A 23,994-nucleotide genomic window follows, 5' to 3' on the forward strand; every position below is an offset into this window, starting at 1 on the left:
GCATCCCGTTAGTGACAGAGTCAACGGGATGACACCCAAGGGCGGTGGCTGCAGTGAGGCCCCAGCAGGACGCCTGGAGGAGGGTTTTGGGTCAAGGCAGAGAGGTTGTCCTTGAACCTGAGGGATGGCTCCCACTAGAAAAGCCTTGTAGAGGGGCGCCTGGGTGGCTCAGTCGGTTGAACGATCGACTTCGGCTCAGGTCATGATTTCACGGTCTGTGAGTTCGAGCCCCGCGTCGGGCTCTGTGCTGACAGCTCAGAGCCCGGGGCCTGCTTCGGAGTCTGTGTCTCCCTCTCTTTTTGCCTCTCCACTGCTCATGCTCTGTCTCTCTCTGTCTCAAAAATAAATAAAAACATTAAAAAAAAATTTAAAAAAAAAAGAAAAGCCTTGTAGACATGGTGTAGGTGTAGAGCTCAGAGGTTTTCTCGAAGTAGAAAAACAGGACTGCCTTGAAAGCAAGGGCTTAGTGGGAAGGAGACCAAGAGAATGGCAGAGGTTTGAGGTGGTCTTGCGGGGACAGAAGTGGGAGTTAAGCTGTATTTAGACTACTTTCTATTGGTGCCAAGATTGGAGACCATGAGTTTGTAGTGGTTCAGACTCCAGCCCGTGTGGAATCCTCTTGAATTGTGTGCCTGGCATAGGATGGATGTGATAGAGGACGTCAACCTCATTACTGCAGGGCACAGCCCATGTGGTACCAGGGGACTGGTGAGGAGGAACTTCAGATCACGTGAGGTGAGTTCTGGCTGTCTAGAGAAGGAAGCCATGCCGCCAGCCAGGCTGATAGGTTAGTGCCAGGAGTGAGGCACCTGTGATGTGTCAAGGTGAGGCTGTAGGAAGTTGAGGGCAAGGAGGGACAGGCAGCGAGTTTGAGGTGTTTGAGATGGATTGGTTCACATGATCAGAAAGTTCAAGGTGATGGCCACAGTGATGGGGGTGAAGGTCACTGGTCTAAGTTCATGTGTCTAAGAATTGGTGATAGGTCATGTCTATGACTATTGAAATATCTTGGAGTCACGAATAAAGTTGATACTGTGAAAGTCTCCAAGCCAGGCACCGATGGCTTCAGTGAATGATGAAGGAATTGAAATCCAGACAGCTGGCCGTCCCGCCTTTCCCAAGCTGAAGGATGGAGCCACATGGTCAGTCTTTGCACAGAATCCAAGACCAGAACCCCTTCACAGTCCTACCAGCTCCTTAATCCAGTTCATTTTCCTTCTTACAGTGTTTCCTTTTAGGCCACTGTAACAGTAAGTCATTAATAGTTCAATTTTAAACTAATACCACAACGAATTAAGAAATTGGAGGGGCGTCTGGGTGGCTCAGTCAGGTAATCAGCCAACTCTTGATTTCAGCTGAAATCATGATCCTGGGGGGGGGGGTCATGGGATGGAGCCCCAAGTCGGGCTCTGTGCTGAGTGTGTAGCCTGCTTAAGATTCTCTCTTTCTCTCTCTCTCTCTGCCCTTCTTCCCTACTTGTGCGCACACTCTGTCTTTATCTCAGAAAAAAAAAAAAAAAAAGGAAGGAAGGAAGAAAAGGAAGGAAGGAAGGAAGAAATGGAAAAATAGCTGTGGAGGAGATTCCTAACAGGCCTTCTGCATCACCCCTGCCTGCGCTCCAGGCCCCGGTGCTGAGAAAACTCAAGTCAGAGGCGTAGTCAGAGTGTGTAGGCTCTAAACTTCACATAGGAAGGGCGCTTTTGCACGGACTCTGTCCCAGACTCTCATCTTCAGTCACGCTTATGGCTAAAATAAAGCCCCCTAAGACAGGCTCAGCTTTGAGCTTGATATTCTCACCAACACAGCCTTCCTCCCAGGGACAAGCATTCATTCAACAAGGGAGACCGTCCGCGAGATTCCCCAAGAGAGAAACCTCACATCCCTTGTCTTTGATTCTTCCAGGCATGTGCTTTGCACTCTCTGTATCGGCTCCAAGGCTCCCCTCCCCGCTCCCTTCCTTCCATGGGTCTCTTCCTCACTTCTGTCCCCTCTATGTCCTCAGCAGGACGTATGGAGTGTGCATCACCGTATGAGCTACCTAAGGTGGCTAAGACTTAAACTTGATTGATTCTCTCACAGATCAGGAAGCTAGCATAGTCCAAAATCAAGGTGTCAGCAGAGCCAAATTCCCTCCAAAAGCTCTCGGGAGAACCTCCTTCTCTTCTCTCCCCAGCTTCTGGCGGCCCCAGGTGTTTCTTGGCTGTGGTGGTATCACTCCGATCTCTGCCTCATCTTTACTTGGCTTCCCCTACGTCTTCTCTTTTTTGCAAGGTCCTTTGTCACTGATTTGGGACTCACCCCAATCCCGGATGATCTCATCTCTGTTGGGCAACCTAATTACACTGCAAAGATGTAATTTCGGAGGGACGTAACATTCAACGCACTACAACCAAAAAATGGTACCTGAGCAAAATCTGTTTGCATGTTTTCCCGTTGTGCGTTCATTCTACCCTCCTAACCATGGCGTCCGCTCCAGGAGGGAAAGAATGTGTCTTCTGCTCCTGCTACTTTCCCTTAGTCCCTCCAGCTGGTATATACTCGGGATTACTTCCTCTTTGGCCCGATTGGCTCCTCTCAATGTGCGGACTCCATGCTTGGAGCAGCCTCCCTCCGACCCTGTAATACTTAGCTCAAGGCTCCCCTTCCAGAATTCTCCTTTTCTCGCTTCTGTACATCATCTGGTCCGCCTCTCCGACTCAAATCTTTCTTGACATCATGGTCTCCATAAAGAGGTTAATTTTTCTCAGACTGGTCTGAATTCCTTCTCTTATTGGTTTGCCAGCCTATTTAGGGTACATTCCATACATAGCTTTCGTGTGTGGTCTCAACTCATGCATTTACTTTACAGCAAACACTCTCAGAAAACTACACGTAACAGAAGCTTATGCTACAACACAGGGAAAGCTGTGTTTGCTAACTCAATCGGGCTGTCCCAACCATATGAGTCAGCCTCACATTTGGCTGCATGAAACGGAAAATCAAACTACGGAGGCTGAAACAAACGGAAATTTATTTGCCCGAAATAAAAAGAAATCCAAAGGTGGAGGGCCACTGACCTTGGTGCAGCAGATCCGTGAAATCGGGGCTGCTGTTTCCAGAGTCCCCTGGCTTTTCTGTCGCCATCATATGGAGGCTGCTGCAGATCCAGCCATTTCATCTACATTCAAAGCAAGTAGGAGTAGGAAAGCGAATGTTTCCCATGAATTGTGTCTGCTCCTTTTTAGTAAGAAGTTAAAAGCTGACACAGAGACTCTTCCTCTTCTGAAGCTGATTTGACTCACATCTGGTTCTCCTCCCAGCTACATAGGAACCTGGCGAAGCAAGTGTGTGGGTTTCCAGCCTTTGTGGGTACCTAGGGAAAGGGGTGGGAAAGGCCTTGACTAGCTAATCACCAGTGTTTGCTACTCCTCCAAGAGCTTATGTCACCCCACCTGTCCTGGTTCTTACAGGTCCCCACCACACCACATGATGTTGTCATCTTGCCTGATGATTGATAGGAATAGCTATTAACTTAGTAGGCAGTAATTAACTCCAAAGTACATAATTACCAGACTGTAGGACTTTTCCCTGTTTAGAATGTGCCGTTGCGGCCACCGCCACTGACAGAAAGCTCCGGTGCGGTTGTGTTGAAGCTACTGTTAAGCCTGAAGAAGACTGTCATTCAGGCAGAGAATGCGCCGTGTTTATGGGCGTGCCCACAGATGTTTTAGTACAGGTGTTAATAGAGCGTGTGAAGAACATCACAGGTTGTGGGATGGCCCGTGCTGTCATTGCATCACCCAGAATTCTCTTCTCTTGGGCTGTTGCCCCGTGGGCCAGAACCAAATGGTGACGTGGGGGGAAAATGAAGGAGAAACCTGAAAACGTAATGGCTTCTGCAGAGAATGATTTGTGTTCCTTGGTTAATTCATCAATCATCAACGCAGTATTTATTTATTTATTTTTTTTAATTTTTTTTTTCAACGTTTTTATTTATTTTTGGGACAGAGAGAGACAGAGCATGAACGGGGGAGGGTCAGAGAGAGAGGGAAACACAGAATCAGAAACAGGCTCCAGGCTCCGAGCCATCAGCCCAGAGCCTGACGCGGGGCTCGAACTCACGGACCGCGAGATCGTGACCTGGCTGAAGTCGGACGCTTAACCGACTGCGCCACCCAGGCGCCCCAACGCAGTATTTAAAGCAATTTAATATTTATATAATTTGATTCCATTTAAGATATCATTTATAAGATATATCATTTTAATATTTATATAATTTGATTCAATTTAAGGTATCATTTGTAGATAGTTTCACATTAAAATCCAAATTTGGCCAATGACCATTTACTTTTTTTTTAAAGTTTATCTTATTTTATTGATTTTGAGAGAGACAGCACGAGCAGGGGAAGGGCAGAGAGGGAGAGAGAGAGAATCCCAGGCAGGCTCTGCACCGTCCACGGGGAGCCCGATGCGGGGCTTGAACTCACGAACTGTGAGATCATGACTTGAGCTGAAATCAAGAATTGGATGCTTAACCCACTGAGCCACCCAGGTGCCCCCCCTGCCCCACGCCAGTCAGGGACCATTGAAATGCAGCATTTTTTTATTAGTGAAGGCTCCACCTGGAAGCATTCTTTTCTCATTGTTATTGAAGTATAGTTGACATACTATGTCATATCCATTTCAAGTGTACAACATGCCGATTCCACAATTCTATACCTCACTCGTATATTCTATGCATTACCCATCCCCCCGCCCCCCGCCTCCTATCTGTGACCCATCAGTTTGTTCTCTGTTTTATTTTTATTTTTTTTTAATTTTTTTTTCAACGTTTATTTATTTTTGGGACAGGGAGAGACAGAGCATGAACGGGGGAGGGTCAGAGAGAGAGGGAGACAGAGAATCGGAAACAGGCTCCAGGCTCTGAGCCATCAGCCCAGAGCCTGACGAGGGGCTCGAACTCACGGACCGCAAGATCGTGACCTGGCTGAAGTTGGATGCTTAACCGACTGCGCCACCCAGGCGCCCCAGTTTGTTCTCTGTGTTAAAGTGTCTGGTTTGACCTTTGTTTTGTTTATTTTGATCTTTAGTTTCTACATAGAAGTGAAATCATATATTTGTCTTCCTCTGTCTTAATAATTTAGCATAATGCCCTCGTGGTCCATCCACGTGGTTGCAAATGGCAAGATTGCATGTTTGCAGGCTCTGAAGTATAATCCCCTTATCCATCCAAACTATCGGGTTTGCTCTCCAAACACCATCAGACCTGGGATGCCGACACGCGCTAACAAAAGAACAAGAGAACGACATCTAAGTTCAGAAGGCTGGTTTAGTAACTGGTTTTAACTTTAACTGGTTTTCCGCTTGTCTTAGAAACTACTGAATGTTTGCTAGCTTTCAAAATGGAACTTACAGGTGCAGTGTGGGTAGGGGCTCTGTAGTCCTGGACGAGTGCATTCAAAATATTCCTTTGGAAGTTACAGGGAAGCCCGTCCTCCCGAGAATATTTCCCTGACGTCACACTATGCACATAGTGTTTTCCATCCCTTCCCCTGGCCTTAGTTCAGCTGTTCCTGTGGGTCTCCTGAAATCCCATTGGTCCGTCCGACGTGAGTATCTGAGGTTGGTCTTTGCTCAGCTCATGAACCTCCTTCCATCTCTCTCCCCTGACCGAACCCCAGCGCTCAGCCTCAGCTGTATCCAGGCTCGTGTTCTTACCCTCCAAAGACAGGGTTATCTCTCTCCAGGTCGGCGCCAGGCCCCCCTAAATGAGGGGAAGGGTGTCTTTCCTTTGGTTTAAACAATTACACTACACCTCACATTTTTAGTTTGAATAGCGAAGCCCACCTCCTGGGAGGGAGGAAGCACATCCTCATTAACATGATCCATTATTCCATCCATTATTATGTTCTCAGCTCTTCTCTCCATGTGAATTGTTTCTTTGTTCTGGCAGTATTCGAGGTTAGTCATCTACTTCTATCTATCCTTAGTTTCTCCTTTCGTGATGCACAACGTATTCCTCTGGGAAAATTATTGTAAAACAATAATAACTTACAGACTCTTCAGGCATGGGTCCCAGGCATGTACATATCTTTTTAAAATGCCAGGTGACTCTAATGCACAGCCAGTATCAGAACCTTCTTCAGTGAGCTCTTGTTTGGAAAGCACTTTGGTGAAGCCTTTTCCATTCCTAAAGACAAACCAGAAGAGGTATTTGTATGGCAGTTACAATTGCAGTGTGCTTTCAAATGGAAGTCTTCAGTTCCCTAAATGGAGCATAGTTTGTGCCTGAAATTTGCATTTGTATGTGATCATGATGTTTTCATTAGATTCACCATAGTTCTAAAAGATGGCAAAGGTCACTTACAGAATCGGGTGTGATTTATAGGCATTACCAGATGGGAAATAGTTGGTTAAGAATGTATTTAAATCTGTGGCTGATGGAGTCAGGGATAAGCTGATCTTAATTTGAAGAATGATGTTATCAGTCAGAAGATGTGTCTCCTGGGGAGGCCCGCCTACAAAGGTACAGTATGTCCACCTGGGAGCATGCGCCCCTCCGGGGAGTAGCCCTCCGTCTGGAGAGCTCCGAAGTGCACTCTTGTTAGTAAATCAAACTTTGCCAAACTTAGGAGGCAGACTTGCTCTAACAAAAGTGAAAATGGATGATGTTTAAACCCAGAGAGTTCATTTCCTAATTTGTCATTAGCGGACGACTGTTGGGTAGACCAGATAGTTGTTTCAAACTACCTCCCACCTTCTGCCTCTGTAGCAAGAAACTGCCTTATCCAGAGGTCACCCGTGAGCATGGAGATAGCACAGGTGACATTTAAGGCAATGTTGCTTGACTCTTCTCCATTGTAACTCTCCCGAAGAGCCATTTTAGATATTTTTTCCCAACTAACGGAAAACTTACTACCACAGGAATACTGCATATCTGTTTAAGTGACACGTGCATGTCCGTCTATTATGCATTTAAAAAAGTAATTTTCTTGCCTTTCCCCATGAAGCAGTGTTCTCCTTGAGGGTGATATGGCCCCCGGTGAGAATGCATCAGTTTCTGCAATCCTTAAGTATGCACTCCATTGGGAAGATGCACCAGCGAGGTGGGCCAGGTACTAGAATCGGCTGACAAGAGGCCATCTGTTCTGGACGGCACTGTTTTCACCAGAGACTGGCCTTTTTCTGTGCTTCCAGAATTAAAATCTTCGCCACCCACTCAACCCCCTCTTTTTAACACATATCTTTTCTTTAGATGTTTTCGTTTACCCAACAGATCAGAGGCAAATCTGGTCACCCTAGGAGAGTTTCACTCTCTTTCAGGTGACAACACACATACTGCATTTTTTCTTTCCAGATTAGCTCTGAGAGGACAATTCTGGGTCCAAGTTCTTCATGCCTGTCCAGATACCATTTGCATGGATTTGCTGAACATTAGGTATATGTCGAGGCAGAAGCCTGGTATTAGGGATAACATCTTCCAAAGCGATGACAAAGTTTTATCTCCAAATATGAAAGGCAGAAAAAGAAGTTTGATCTGAAGCCAAAATTCATATTTAAATGTAAGCGCCATGAGGGGAAGGATTTTTGTCCTTTTTCTCAAAATTACAGCCCCTGCACCTTGAACACTAGTAGTCCCTCAATAATATCTGTTGAATGAAGGGATATATTTGTATTCAGTATTTGAATTATGATCTCTCCAATTCTGATGTGGTGAAGCATGTGGATATAAGGGATTATATTCATTCATTCAAAGAATATTCACCAAATACACATCATGATAGACCCTTTACGAATTACCCAATATATACGTAAGGGAAGAAAGAAAGAAAGAAAGAAAGAGAGAGAGAGAGAGAGAGAGAGGAAGGAAGGAAAATAAAAGGAAAGAATAAAGAAAAGAAAAAAGAAAGATGGTGTCCCTGCCCTCATGGACTGCAGAGAAGAGTAGGACACACGGGCAATAAGCAGATGGATAAATACAAATGATTACCTTTCTTGGGCGAAGTAATCTTGGAGGAAATCGCTGGGCATAGCGCTGGTGAGTAACAGGGAGACAATCAGAGAACATGCCAGAGAGGAGCTCACATAGAAGCCACAGGTCAGAAGGATGGTCCCACATGGGAAGAGGGGCAAGAAGGGGCTTTCTCAGGCCAAGCAAGCTGTGTGTGCAAAGGCCGTGGGCCTGCCAAGACACACAAGTTGGAGGACCCCAAAGGAGGGTGTGGTACCTGGAGTGGAGTGGGGGTAACACATCAATAGAAGTTGAAGATACATTGGGGCAGGTTGTAGATGGAGTTTTGGGCAGACATTAAAGTGGAGATGCTTTGAGTTGTGACCTCACGAGCGAGATCGGGGCTAGAGGTCTGCCATTGGGGGTTGGTGCCATGTAGGTGGGGTTGAAGAAGCCAGGTGCATGGATGACCCTGCGAGGGAGAAATTGGGGACCCAGATGGAGCCCTGGAGAGTGTCACATCTGAGTCAGAGTGGGGGAGTCTGTGGGTCAGGCGGATACCAGGGAGCGTGGAGCTCAGGAAGCCCAGAGAGATGGGGACTCTGGGCTGGAGAAAGTGACCAGCTGCCGGTGATGGGGGTGAGGGAGGGACTGGAAGGGGCCAGTGACTTTGACAAGAGTGGCATCTTGGAGTTGCTACGTAGTTAGAAGTGGACTATGGAGAGTCAGGAATCAAAGAAGTAGAAAGAGCTCAAGTAGACAAGCCTTTAAGAGTTGGCCACAAAGGGAGAATGAGAAATGGAGAAGAAGGACGGGTTGTGTGAGGTAAGAGAGGGGACTGGGCAGTCAGAAGCACCCTTGCCTGCTGTTGGGAGAGATTGATGACACGGAGGAAGTCGGGAATGAGCTAGAGCCTGGAATCCCCGCTGCCTGGAGACCATTGATAACCCAGGTGATGGTCCAGGTCTGTGTGGTTTTCCTGAGCTCGGAGGCTAAAAACGATTTTGCTTGCATTTTGTGGAATTTGGTTGTCATCTAAACAAAGCCATTTCTTAATGCGTATTCTTAAAATCAAATTGTTTTCACCCGTTCCATTTCTATTGCCATGTGGTCCTGATGCCTGGCACTTAATTTTCCTCCTCGATGTCTTTCAGTGCAGTGATTGGCTGTAGAAATTCTCGAGCTGTGAAAGGTATGCCCTGTAGCAAGCCCAGCATGTTAATTTCCCTGATAGGAAAACAACACAGGACCACCTGACCACGGGAAGCTCCACGCTGCCTGTCTCTTCTCCTTTTAGTGTGAAGGCCGATTCTCAGACTCTTCTGTCTTTCTCAAACATTCGGTAAACTGTTTTGCTGCTTCTATTTAATATCATGCTGTAAATAGTCTTGTTCAAGCATAAAGAAAGGCATTGCGGTGTTTCTCGAATAGTCAAAATACATTGTGAGATACTGAATCTTGGTCTAATCAATTAAGGCCTGGCTTATTATACGTGATACAAAACAAAGGGAGAATCATAAATTGTCAACTAGGATTTCCATTCTTTATTTTGGTCCTTAAAAAATTAGTACCTGTGGGGGCGCTTGGGTGGCTCAGTCGGGTAAGTGTCTGACTCTTGATTTTGGCTCAGGTCATGATCTCTCAGTTGGTGAGTTCGAGCCCCACATCGGGCTCTGTGCTGACAATGTGAAGCCTGCTTGGGATTCTCTCTCTCTCTCCGTCTCCCTCCTTGTGTGTGCGCACGCTCTCTCTCTCTCTTTCTCTCAAATAAATGAACTTCAAAACAATTAGTGACTGCAGACACTACTCATCAAATCATTTTATTAACCATTAAATGATTAATGATAAATGATAATCGTTAAAAGTCATTTTGGTTTTTTAGCGGGCAAGTTTATTTACGTAATGTGCCCGCTGGAAAACGGAAGTGAAGATTTTTAACTTTTTCTACTTGTTCTTTGGAGTTCTAGTAGCCTTGGATGGGTTTATTTCCTCCCTGGCTTACAAGACTTATTCACACCCTCAGGAAGCATGCTAATTCATCCCAGAAATGCATTTAGACTTGGAAACACTAGCATTTCAAAATATGATCATGACAGACCCAGAAGAGGGTCGGGGCTTTCTCTCTTATTCTTCTTGTAAGCTGAAAACGTGTGTGTGAAGCTTGCCGTCTGGAAACCTTTGTAAACCAGACTCATGGGGTAGAGAGCAGATCCCTGCTGTTTGTCACGGAGGCTTGGGGAGGAGGGACCTGCCATCGACAGTGACACATGAAGACGTTGTTCTTCTCCTTCTATCACGACATGACATGTTTCCAGCTTTTACCCCAAACGATCTCCCTGTCGTGTAGTTCCTGCATCAGTGAACGTGAGAGCTAGGTACCCAAGCCAGAAACGTTCTCCTTCCTCCCTGCCCAGACATCAGTCACAAAACTGACACAAAGAGGACTTTACACCTATAAAAGTTACCTACTTTGAGCTGTATCTCCTAAAAATCTGCGCAATGATACATTCAGATTGGGTTTTTTTAGGAGAAGCTAACACTGTTGTGTAAGCTCCCAACAAATCTCCTATATTTTTGGTCTAACTAAGCATACCTTTTCAGAGTTTATGAAGGAGAAAATAAGCAGCACAGGCATTGTAATTTTAATAACACTTTCAGTTCTAGTTAACGAAATATCTATTTATTTTGTTGAGCCTGTAGGTCATCAGTGATGTGGTTTCCCAAACTGTGTGCCAAGGCACCCGCTGGGGTGCCTCCCAATATTTTAAATTTTCAAGGGAAACATAGCAACCCTCCGTATCTGGCAGACACCATGCAAACCACGAACTCACGGTAGTTCGTGGTTTCAACGTTAGATGACACTACATTCCTTTCACTTTAAAGCTGGGATTTGGGCAAGCGTTGTGACGAAAATTCAAGAAATCAAGGCAGAACAGAGATTGCGAGTGGCAGTGCTGAATCGGAATCCAAGGCTTGTGAAGTTACGTGATGCTCAACCAGCTCAGTGGCTACTGAGGGCCCAGAGTAAGTCCCTGGGTCTTCTAAGAATGAAATAAAAACATTACATTTTATTTCAGTATCTACCTGGGGTTTCTTTCCCCAACAACTACGAGGTTGTGAGGTCATATACTCAACTCTTGTGGACCTTACTACTTAACAAACAGTACTTTTGGATATTTCCTTTGGCCTAGGAAATGCTATGAAAGATTCATGAGCCACAAAGAGCATTGTGAAATAGGAAAATGTGGGAGCCTCTGCATTAGTGGTTTCAGTGGTTAAATTTTGTGTGCAAGGAAAATTTTGTAATCATGTTGGAAGAAGTGTGTTCGGTTTATCAGAAGTCTTCCTTCAGCCACAGCACTCTCCTCATAAAGACAGCTAGCTGTGAGCCCCCATGATGGCGGAGCCTGCGGTCCCCCCCAGAGCCTGGCAGCTACAGCTGGAATCTCATTGCCCAGCTCATGACCAGCCTGCTTCTTACCGCCTGTGTTTGTTTGTTTGCGCTGTTGACTTTTCTTGCTGGTTTGTTTTACTGAATTTATTCCAATGAAGTTGATTTCATGGGGAGAAGGTGTAAAATTTACTTGATCGTAAATGAATGCTCAGTAAAGGCTCCTTGAATGAGGTGGTTTACTGAATGCATCATCTCAGTTCCTGTTGACCCCTCATTGGCTTTGTGTGGCATTTCCTCCAAAGAACTATCAGCCCCAAATTTCTAAGGAATGCACGTTTTAACTTTTGAGTGGATTCTCTGGTAATTTATAAATAATATAACTTTAAAACTCCTATTATTGGTATCATTAATGAAACCTCCGAAGTTTAATTTGTAGTAGGAATTTTTTTTTCCTAGTCACAGAAGCCTTCAGTGTATGCATCCAGGAAGCTATCTCTTTTTTAAATGATTATTTTTGAGAGAGAGAGAGAGCACACGAGTTGGGGAGGGGCAGAGAGAGAGAGAGAGAGAGAGGAAGACACAGAATCCGAAGCAGGCTCCAGGCTCCGAGCTGTCAGCACAGAGCCTGACGCGGGGCTCGAACCCACCAACCGTGAGATCATGACTCAAGCTGAAGTTGGGCACTTAACTGACTGAGCCACCCAGGCACCCACATCTTTTTTTTAATTATAGTGCGACTTTGTGGAACATTTTTTGCCTTTACTAAAAAGGCCATTCCCCTTCAAAGTAGACCTTGTTAATCACAGTGCTCCTTGCTTCTCCTGTATTTGGAGTCTTGTTTTTGCAGGATTTTGCAACCCATTGCTTAGTTGTGAACACACCTACTGTTATCACGTTTAATTTCATGCCCAAGATTGGCCACGCCATCCCTGTGGTGCTGGGCCTCTACCCCCGGACCATTGTCCCTCTGTTGTCACATTACATTTGATACCTACGTTTTGGTCTGTTTACCTTAATAAGATGTCCTCTTGGCCAATCATAATCAGAAGGGTACACTGTGCTTGGTTGGTTTAACTCTAAATTTACCTAGTATTGTGTAGGTTATAAACGGGATTTAAACATGCCACAGTGCGAACTGCACATAGACCATCAGTGCAGAAATAACCCCGCGTATCCACTGAAGGCATTCCTCCCTTCCGGTACGCTGTGGTACTTGAAAGGAAATATTGATCTCACACATGCACCATGAAGTAGGATGATCATTTCATCTAGAACTAAGCTGCATGGATTGACATGCCTGATAGCCTTGGTCACATTCGTTAGCCCAATCCAAACACCTGCTGGCTTTTAAATTTTCTAACGAGTGGATGTAGATCAAATATAGCACCTATAAAGTCGTGATGAATGAAGAGAATTTTTTATGGTGTTTAAATGAAGCCAGATTTCATGGGTTCAGGTTAATTAGATGATCTAAATTGATGAAAGTCCAAACTAACGTGTGTTAAGGTTTCTTCTTTGTTTTCACTTTTAAGTTCACTGGAATCGCCTGAATTAGGCAGATTGTGCTGTATCACCTGGTAAAGATCCTTTGGAGAGCTGACTTAAGGCTAGTAAAATTGGGGTTTAATTAGTACACAATTACATGTTTCTAAACTTTTGAAAACCATTGGGATGTAGCACTTAAAATGTGTTCTGTTGTGCATGTGTCTTTACATATGGGAGAGAGAGTTTGGGAACATTCAGAGACCTGCAATTCATGGCCCCTTGGATGATCCAGGACCATTTGGTCCACTGAGTTTCTGAAATAAGCATAGTAGAACCTCATTGGGATAATTAACCTTTCAACCATTTGAACTCCCAAAGACCAAGATGATAATGATTTCTATTGGATATTAGCAGAGGTATAAATTTCAGTTTATCATTGATTCGTTGATTAACAAAACATCAGGTGTAGTCATCCACACGTCCCTGTGTGGTTTTAGGACCAGACAGACATGAGCCTTGTCATGAGGTTCTCTCAAGAGTTGGAGGCAGATCTCTGTTGACACTGAAGGAAGCAGGGAGAGAAATGTCTGGTAGCATTGCTCTGGAGAAACAGCCAGCAGAATAGGTCACAATACAAAGGAAATGGGAGGGCCCCCCTTTGGATGCCAGGAAAGTTCAATGTGAGTTCTAATAGTGGTGGTTCCCTCCTTCTCATACAACTTATTTGTTTGGTCTTCTCTCTTGCCATAGTGGAGAGGAGCTAAGTGCGAAAGCTAATATTGTTCCATGCTCTTGAAGTCAATGATAGAATAGACAAGAGAAGCATCCTCCTCTATGGAAAGCAGAGTGAGCTGTAAATCTTGATGGAGGGAGGCTAGTGTAGTCTTTTCCTACAGAGTTCAGGACATTGGAAACTGTGTTTTGTTTCTTGTTTGTTCTTCTAAACTCTTAATCAAGCCAGCCCTCTGCCCATCGATTTCACATTTGTAGACCCTGAGCTGAGAAGTACAAGTTTGGCTTTCTGAGCAGTTAAGTCGGCACTCCTTTCTTGGGAAGCTGCATTCTCGATGACTTACATTCATGGGAGGAACTTTCTGTGAAGGTCTTGAGTATCTTCTGGGCTTATCTCTTTTCTTTGGCTTGTAATGAGCTGGTGGCCCATGTGCTTCTGAGGCAAGCAATGGTCTCAAACATCCCCCCAGTTTTATTGGACTTGAGCCCTATCTATATATGAGATTCTTTATCCTTCAGCCCAAATGTGGCTGGAAAAATAACACAATGTATGCTAAAAAAGATTTAATAATAACCGATGTAACATGAAAGAGAATAGATGCTAAGAGTCACAACCAGCAGCACTGTCTGTTTCCAGGGGTCATTTGCGCAGGAAATCAAATTGCATCTGCCCCCCCACCCCAGTTTTCAACTCCAGTCTTTAACTCCGAGCCCTATAATGCCCACCATTGAGGTGGTAGGTCTCGCAAGTTTTGTTACACCTTTCTGTCTCAGTCTGCTGGGGCTGCCATGATAAAACACCACCAATGGGTTTGTGCAAACTACAGATATTTATTTCTCCATTTTGGAGGCTGGGGCATCCAGATCAAGATGCCTGATGAGAATGGTCACCAGGATGGCACCTTCTCCCTGTGTCCTTATGAGGTAGAGAGGGGACTCTGGGGTCTTCCTGTCTTTGTAAAGATACTAATCCCATCAGGGGAGTTCCAACTTCATGACGTCACCTAAACCCGAATTTCTCCCATGGGCCCCATCTCCAAACACCATCACATTGGGGGTTAGGGTTTCAACATATGAGTTGGGGGGGGGGGGGGGACACAAGCATCCAGTCCACCACACTTCATTTCTGACTGTACTCCTATTCATTTGGAAGGATTTTAAATTAGATTTCCAACACGTGACGTCAGGATCACTGGATGTTATTAGCCAAAGCACAGTATTTCTGGTCAGCACTAAATGATAACAAGCAGAAATCCTGAGACCAGGGCCTATAGCAAATTTAATTCTTTGGGGGTCACAGGGAATGCTAAGGAGATGGCATTGGGATTCTCCGCAGCCATGTTTGAGAGCTCCGTTAAGGAAAATTCTACCCCATCATTTTCTTCCTCAAGCGAGAGCATTGTTTTATTTAAGCCAAATTTGATGCTTATGAGATGCAGTGAGCTTGCTGAATATTCATTTGCAGCTCTTTTCATCACGTTCTTGTATTCCTTTTATTTTCCTTTGACTTATAATTGGTGTTTTTGCATATTTATGATCTGCTTTGCCTTAAGCTGATGACCTGTTTCAAATGCAATAATATCCTTTCTGCTTCGACTCCTTGCTGTTAATTCATGGAGAAGTCATGTCATTAAGTGGTGGTCACCCACTCATTCCCAGGAGCCTACCCTCAGCATTCGTGTGTGTGCCTTGCTGTCCTCTGTGGACATTGTAGATTGCATCCCCTAACATAAGATTAAGAGTGGGCATATCGAACTCTTTAAAATGCATTATATCTCAGAGTCACCAAGTTTCTGAGTGGTCATCTGAGCCACGTGGTAATTTCTCAGATGTTTAAAGGCAGCGAACTCCACACACTTAACTGTTCTCTTTCCGAGTGAGCTACCCCTTCAGATCCTTTGCTCTTGGTCACATGATCCATTAGGAGGAACCTGACCCCCAGGTTACTTTCCTTTGAACATACACAGACATGCCAGCCCCACCAGCTAAAAGCTCCACGGACAGGTGGCCTCCAAAACACAGCCGCTTAAAATAACTTAGATGATGGAAGTGCTTTACAGCATAAGATACAGATGCTTTCTAAAGGAAAAAACTAGGCGCTTCTTACAATGTAACACAACTCTTCAGAGATACCTTCCCCACACCCTAGTAGAGGGTGGGATCGTGCTGGATGAAGCTGTTTGACCCTTATGAATTGGGGCGGTGTGGCATTGCTCAGGGATCATCCGGAGAGCCTTGGCTGGCCTGGGGGCCTGCCCTCAAGTGTTCGAGTGTTTTAGACCGTCTCTTTGCCTATGAAACGAAATAACAACACATGTCCATTCTCCTGCTTGTTTTATTTTCTGGATTTTTGCGAGGATGAAAAGTTGCAAGGTGTGTTTGGCTTGATCGGTTCTGAGGGTCGCTGAGCAGTGTCGCAGGATGACCCCCCTCATGTAACGTGCAGGTGGGGAGTGGGGAGTGACGCAACCAGGCTTCTGCAGACTCTGGTGCTGGGGCCATGCTCCATGTCAAGGCCTGCTTTGACTCTTCAGGGTGAACTTGTGACGGCTGTTTTCACCCTAAACAATTTGTTTTCTTCCAAGACGGCTCGTGGGAGGCCAAGTTCTCTCTCCTGATTCCTGACAGATGTAAAAGTAGTTAAATGAAGGAACAGGATAAAAGAAGGCATCACGACGGTGTGATGTTATAAAACAAATCCAACATTGTGAAAATAGGGTTTTTTATCATGTGTTCTGCCTAAGAGGATTCTGGAAAATGAAATGCTGGGATATTATTTTTGAAAAGAAAATGTTCACTGCAGCACTGCCTTGGTGCTCCAGGTTTCATACGATGTCATTACATGAATGCACCGTTTGGAACGAAAAACGCTTTAGGACATCGATCACATTTGCAAATTTGTGTCGTTATTAAAATGCCGGGGCCAGTTCTATTAATCTGAAGGGTTCAGTATTTCAGGATGAAACCATGTATCAGAAAATTTAATTTAATTCATTTTTCCATCAGAAAAGTATCGTATTTTACTTGGCATTAATACCCTTAGTTGTTTATTTCTTAAGCATTTCCCTGTGCATAGCCAAATAGAAGTTGGTGAATGCATTCTTTCCAACGATCTACAGCCCAGGAAGCGTTCCAATTCTGTGTTATTTGAAGCGATGCGACATCCAGAACACATGGCTTTTCCTTAGGTTCCGTGACGATGCAGATTCGCCAACACACTGTGTCAGGCAGAGACCAGTGCTGGGAGAGCAGCCACACCGGTCTTTAGAGAGCCTCTTCCTTCCTCAGACAGACAGGCTCCCCTTGTAGAATGTTGGGAGGGCTTTCTAATCAGCAAGAAGCGTCTGCCTGGTGAGCCACACCGGCGATGGGCAGGGGCCCAGCAGGCCCGCAGGAAATCCAGGCTTCAGCCTACAAATGCAGTCTAGACGGGATCACTCAAATGCTGGAGTGAGCTGGGGGGACGGGTACCTGGCCCCGTGACAGTCGCGCAGGGAGGCTGTGCTGGCCTGCACCGGGTGTCACAGGGAGGAGACAGCGGTTCCCAGATGGGCGGAGGTGGCCTGTTGCCCTCGTGTGTGGGAGGAAGAGACAGCAGTAATCAAAGAGTTGTGACCTTTGTGGCCAGTGGTTCCGCTGAGACCAGGGCCTCCATGCAACTGGCTGTTCAAAACGGAAGTTCAGTCGTCCTGCTGCTTCAAGTGGGAGCTGAGAGTTTGGGGTTGACTGGCCTGAGTAGGGTGGCCACGTCCCTCCTGAGGGGTGCACAGCCTCAGCCATGGGGAGGGGGTGGTGGCAGGGACCAGAGATCCCCCCCATCGCAGGGCCGCGGGGTGGGGCAGCCTTGCCATTGGACTAGAGCCCGCCCCCTGCCCTGCTCCGGGACCAGGAGAATGCGGAAGGGACAAACTGGATCCTCAGAAGAATACAGGAGAAGGCAGGGCTCGCCATCCCAGTGGGTGGCATCAGTGTCATTAGAGCAGTGTCCCATTCGTGCATCCTGCTGAGGGCAGGGCTCCTGGGGACAGGTGATGGCATCATCCGGCTCCGTTGCTCACATTTGGTACTCATTTTGGAGGAACGGACTTCCTAAAATGTTGACACTTTGCTTGCAAGGCATTTTCTTAAGGAGAAGGAGGCCAATCCCTCCTAGATAATCACGAAGTTACTTTTCAGCTGCGCCTCTTAAGGAAAAGAGGTCGCAGTCTCGAATTCGGAGCTGCCTGGCTTGCGTCGGCTCCCCTCCGTGTCTGCATTCTTCGGTGCCTGGTCCTTCAAAGCGAATCCAGCAGGGACCAGCTTCGGAGAATCTTTAGCAAAGTAGACGGTCGTTGCGCAGGAGCAGGGCGCGGCGGGGCTGAATTACGGGCGCGCCACCGGGCAGGGCGCCGGAATTAACCCCGCCGGGGGACGCGTCCTCTCTCCTGGCACGCCAGGACATCCGCCGGCTCCGCCCCGTGCTCGCGGGATTGACACTGGCGGAGGTGACGTGCGCAAGCGCGGAGAGCCCCGTGCGGCCAGGCCGGCGTGGGAATGCCCGCGAGGACAGCCGCCCGCCCTCCCAGCCCCGCTCTGGGCCGCTGCTCACCCTTACACACACGTGACCAGCACACGTGCCTCTCGCTCAGATCACATGCCTGTCCTACGTTCACGGGGTGTATTGCACAGGGACGCACACGCGCGTGTCACGCAAAGCCACACGTCGCGCGCGGCATGCACACGGGCGTCTCAGGCGCCGCCTGGGTCCTGTACCACACACACAGATACGTCACCCAAGTCACATGGAGACAGAGACACATACGTGTCGCATACATACGTCATGCGTACAGGTCACACACGCCGCGCGCATGACACGCAGGTTGCACGCCCCTACTGCGTGCACACGCATGACAAGTGTACCGCATGCGCACGTAGCACGCACACGCAGGTTAGTACTCCACCCGCCCACGCCGCTGGAGGAAGAAGACGTGCGGCTGTGTGACGGCACATTTCCGGGGCCACGGTGAGAGCGCGGGTGGCTGTAGGGGCTGCCCGCCTCCAGGACTGTGAGGCTCGTGGGCGGTGGACTCCTGGAAGGCCCTTCTGGTCTGAGCTACCCTTCCCCTGCTCCTGCTGCAGGGCGTCTGTTTATTCGCAGGGAGAAGCTCATCAGATCGTTCTTCCCATTTCTAGTTCTGTCCTGCTGTCCCCTCTGTCCCCAGAACGGCTTCCCCAGGGCTTGCGGAGTCCCGCCTCCCACCCGTGTTCAGAACCTGCGGAGAGTGAGGAAGCCGTCAGGTGGACAGAGAACGGGACGTCCCCTTTAAGGCTGCCGTTACCACTGTTTGCAGGTGCGGCCTCAGATCTGGGCCACACGGTCCTGGCACCGCTCCCCTGAGTTGCCCCAGCAGGGGGACTCGTGGGTCCACCGGCTCCGTGGGCTGAGACGAGAGGGGGTGAGAGAAGGCCCCTGGGGGGAGCGGAGACTTAGCCCATGGGGCCTGGATCCTTCTCTCAGCCTCTCTAGTCACGTGATCAGTGGGACCCAGAAGGTCTTGGAGGAGAAAACAGGGCTTTTGGAAGCCGGCACCCTGCCTTTGTTGGTAGGGCCATTAGCACCCTATTTGGGGAGCCACGAGGCCGTGTGGGGGGGGGGGGTTGGGCACCTTATCCAGCTGTGGCCGCCCATCCTCCGACAGACCTGCGGGTCTTGCCCTAAACACGTAAGAGCGAAACCCGTGCTAATCTGTTTTGTGTATCACTACCGCCTGCCCTGCGTCCGTAGTGTGCTGGATAAGAGCACACACTGGAAAGACAGTGTCCCACACTTTGGTGAGAATATAAGTGAATATATAGTGAATATAAGTGAGAATATAACTGGTGGGGTGGCTCAGCCTGTTGGGCAGCCGACTCTGGATTTCAGCTCAGGCCGTGACCTCAACGGTTGATAGGTCTGAGCCCTGCAATCGGCTCTGTGCTGACAGTGCAGAGCCTGCTTGGGATTCTCTCTCTCTCTCTCTCTCTCTCTCTGTCTCTCTCTCTCTTTCTCTCTGCCCCTCCCATGCTCTCTCTCTCTCTCAGAATAAATAAACTTAAAAAAAGAATATAAGTGGAATGTTCCCTCAGAGCAACTTCACAACATGTATTAAAAATTTAAAAACAGTCGTGGCTTTTGACTCCGTGCGTTTTACGAATTGACCTAAGGGAAAGATGAAAGAACTATGAGGCCAAAACGTTATACGTGAGGGTGACCACTACAGAATTATGCAGATGCAAGGAATATTAAAGTCGATGTCGAACAGTATGGATATAACTGACGTATTGTGTACTCATAGAACTGAATGGTAGTTAAGCATTCGAAACCCTGTTTCCACAGGATGAATGTGCATTAGGAAAAAAAGCAAAAGTAAGACACTGCCTTCAGAGTGAATTTGGTCCTTTTGGAACAAGATAGAGGTCTTGGCAAAACAAAGTTTGGCCACAGTTTGAGAATGCAGAGGGTCATGGGGCGGGGACAGGGACATAACGGACAGCGAGGTGTGCTCCCTGGGCAGAACTATCATGCTGTTCTTTTTAGTTTTTCTTTATATTTTTCTGTCCCTCCCTCCCCCCCCCCCAGTTTTGGTGGACATGAATTTTTATCATCAAAAGACTAAAGAGTTCTATGGTTTAAGAATCTGCCATATTCTTACCTCAACAGAGGATAATAGGGAATATCACTTATCCAGGCTCAGGGAGTACAGTGTTGGTGATCAGCAGCCTGGATCAGTCACCTATTAATTGAAATAATGCTGTGTAACAACCGCAAAATCTCAGCGGCACACAAAGTAGACTGTCGGCTCTCTGGTTGTCTCTGCTCCATGAGTCTTTTTTGGAACCAGTGTGTTAGCCAGGTTATGTTTTTTCTGATGAAGCACAAGAGAACCACTCAAAACATTGCAAGCCAGGGGCGCCTGGGTGGCTCAGTCGGTTGAGCGTCCGACTTTGGCTCAAGTCATGATCTCACGGTTCGTGGGTTCGAGCTCTGCATCGGGCTCTGTGCTGGCAGCTCAGAGCCCGGAGGCTGCTTCGGATTCTGCCTCTCCCTCTCTCTCTTCCCCTCCCCTGTTCATGCTCTGTCTCTCTCTCAAAAATAAATAAACATTTTAAAAAAATTTCTTTTTTAAAAAACATTGTGGGCCATCTGAGTCTGGGCTCTGACACCCAGTCACTCCTACTAAAATCACATGGCTGAGCTTAAAGACAAGGGAGCGACTGCGGCGTCATCCGTCCAAGGGCATGGATCCAAGAAGGGGCTAGAATCCCTGAAGGTGATGGTTGTTTCTTTTAAGCAGATAAAAACGTTAGTTTGGAAACAAATAAAATGGACTCCCTGCCGAGCCCTCTCTTGCTGTTGCTAACGTGCATTTTGCCACTGTTGTGTTCAAGAGGTAGGAACGCTCGCCCTACTGAGAGGCTCTCTCTGTCTTCTTAGATCCTGGCCAACGTGATCATTTTCATCTGTGGGAACCTGGCGGGAGCGTATCACAAGCACCTCATGGAACTTGCTCTGCAGCAGACGTACCAGGACACGTGCAATTGCATCAAGTCCCGGATCAAGCTGGAATTTGAAAAGCGTCAGCAGGTAACGTGCGTGTTTCAGTCTCGCTTCCCCATTACTTGAGGCATGATTAGGAGGATGCTGTTAGGCTGATGCTGTTAATACCCTTCACTCATCGTGGGGCATCAGAAAGAATCTGGAGCAGTCGACTGCCCGCGCCCAGCCTTGGGCCGGGTGCCTGGCGGAGTTAGAGACCAAAGAGCAGGGATGGCATCTGTAGACCCAGCCCCAGTGACCTCAGGATCACCCACGTGCGAGTGTCACATCAGTGGCCATCATCGCACGGATGGGGAAACTCCAGTAGTCATTATCATCATCATCAGTGACGCTTTGTCGAGACGCTCACTTGAACGAAAACACAGGGCTCTGATGGCGTCTGCCCCAGCCGAAATCTGAGCCTCCTCCCTCTGCGCCGGCACACTGCTTCCTACAGTGCCTACCGTGTAGTCCCCGCGGGAGGAAATAATCAAAGTCGTTCCTGAGGGAGGTCATGGGAGTTGAGGTGGAGGGTGCAGCAGGGAGCTCGCTGTCGTGACTGGGACTGTCCCGGGGTGACCGTTGTGGGGGAGGCGTGGAAACGCACATCAGAAAAATACACAGGTTACGGCAAAGCATTGGAAGAATGAGAGAGGAAGACGAGTAGGAGGTGTGGCGAGCAAAGCCATGTGTCATCAGGGATGGTGGAGAGCTGGTGAAACAGATAGGCTTTGGAGGGGAAACCATAAATACACAAGGGGCCCTGTATTTAATATGCTTAACTTCAGGTGGCGGCGGGGCATCACGTGACTGGCTTTGTTTTTCTTGGGTTTATGTATCTGTCACCAGGGACCCCAGTCCCCGTGTCTAAAGGTGGTGATTAGCAGGACTCTGTGAATACCCCACCCCACCTGTCGGAGAGCATTCATCACCGTGCCTGTGCTGGTAGCAGTCAGTATTTGGGACATGGAAGATGTTTCACTATTATGTGTTAAGTGGTACCGAGTTAGTCCATTCAATGAAATTACACCAAAATGTATCACGGTAGCAACAAAAATGTGTATTTTAGGGGCACCTGGGTGGCTCAGTCAGTTGAGCATCTGACTCTTGATTTCAGCTTAGGTCATGACCAGGGTCGTGGGATCGAGCCCTACGGTGGGCTCCGTGCTGAGTACAGAACATGCTTAAGATTCTCTCTCTCTCTCCCCCTCTGCCGCTCCCCCCCACCCCCCCAAAAAGCATCCTTTAGGTTTTGATGCTAGACTTTTGTGTATAGACTGATGAAGAGTGATCAAATTCCTCTTTGAAAACAGTGGGTTGATTTCACTTCATCCACTCAACAAAAATTGACTGAGCACCTAATTTGTGTCTGGCATGATTCTAGGCACCAGGATACGGCCATGAACATTGTATTCTCACTGGTATCACTAGCAAATCTCACAGTTAAATTTTAAAAAGCATTTTGTTACAACCCATATAGCAAAGGTTTCCAGTAATGAATGTTTAATTCTTTGATATCTATGTGTATCAAACTCCGGATTCAACATTAAGAGTTATAGACCATTGTTAATTTGGGGCTGTTATCCAGTATATTTTCATATACTTGTGTCCAGTAACATTTTAAATCTGGGTTCTAGAAGATTCCACAGTTTCAACAGGCAGCACTTAGTGTTCATGATTGTTTTCTCTGTAGATTTCAAACATTTGAGGATAAATGGTTTCCTTTCCCAAATAGTAGCGACTCTATCAGTTTGGTTCTGACAGGCATATTTAACTTTCTTTTCCATCACCTCCAGAATCTACTTCAAAATCGCATGGAGCCTGAGGGAACTGAAATTCCAAGTAGACAGATTATGTAACCTAATATTTATAGTACCAGCTTTGGCAAAAGCAGTAAGTCAGGCTACTGACCTCATCTGCACTGCATACTTCTCTGAAGAGTCCCTGAACCCCCAGAACCAGGTGTCACTCTTGTCACGGTGATCTGTGGCCTCCGAGTAGTCTGGTGGCCACACTTGGACCTTAGGTAGCTCAGGAATTAGAGCTATGACATCTTGTGTGTTGAGGCTTTATGGGACAATCATGAGAGGTACCATAAAGTATTATAAGGACATTTACTAGTTTTTTAAAAAGGGACCTTTTAGAGAAGAGGGACACTTTGAAAGAAGAGTAAGACCTTGTACTAAAGATGTCTAATAAAATATAATTTGACACCACAAATGTGTTTTGCTATTGATGTTGGGAGTCAGCTCCCAGGGTCTGGTGCCCAGAATGCAGTACTTTTCTTGTTAGGGCTTTGGAAAATGTGTTTCTAGAATTAGAGTGAATGCTTAGACTTTTTTGAAACTGGCATGCAATTAAGTGGGAACAGAATCTTCTTTTAGTTAATAAAATCAGTAAGATGTGATCTGCCAGATATAAGGAAATACAAAAAAAAAAAAAAAAAAATTAGCCAACAGCAACCTGTATGTCCTTCATATAGAGGGTGAGTCCGGAGACCGTGAGTCCTGGTACGGCCACAGACCAAATGACAGTCCGAGGGCTCCACGTGTCCCTTTCTGCCCACCCTTTACCACAAACCACCTTTGCTTCATCCACATCACTACGGCAAACGGCAGTACTCTTCAAAGTGCTTAATTCAATGATAGGGGTGGATGCTGAGCAAAAGAATTTGTTTCAGCATCTATTAGGACAATATAAATGCCATCCATTCGAATATTCTATATTGGCAGTTGCCTCATTGGGAGTTGACACTTCCAGAGGCTGAGTGGCCGCCATCTTGGATAGTTACTGGGCCTGTTTCCCAGCTCACCCACGCTGACCTCGGGCCTTGGAGAGGAAGGCCAGTGTCAGGTGAGCCCAGCAAGCCCCCCTCATGCAACCTGCTGGGGGCTGTAA

General features: G+C 47.0%; 1 protein-coding gene across 4 annotated transcripts in view; it reads left to right on the top strand.

The window, feature by feature from the left end:
• Window positions 1-23,994, top strand: part of ADCY2 (adenylate cyclase 2) — a 415,997-nt gene that overhangs the window by 192,198 nt on the left and 199,805 nt on the right. For 3 of the 4 annotated variants that reach the window (XR_015240410.1, XM_086675806.1, XM_086675797.1), the window contains exon 4: window positions 20,995-21,144. The exons of the other annotated variant lie outside the window; for it this stretch is intronic. Coding sequence is in view for 2 of the 3 variants with exons in the window: in XM_086675806.1 (XP_086531932.1) it covers window positions 20,995-21,144 (150 nt within the window). In the remaining variant the exon portion in view is untranslated. The remainder of the gene's footprint in view (window positions 1-20,994; window positions 21,145-23,994) is intronic. 4 annotated transcript variants of the gene reach the window in all.

Source organism: Puma concolor, chromosome A1 (genome assembly GCF_028749965.1).
Source record: "Puma concolor isolate L17-30 chromosome A1, mPumCon1.1.hap2, whole genome shotgun sequence".
Lineage (NCBI taxonomy): Eukaryota > Metazoa > Chordata > Mammalia > Carnivora > Felidae > Puma > Puma concolor.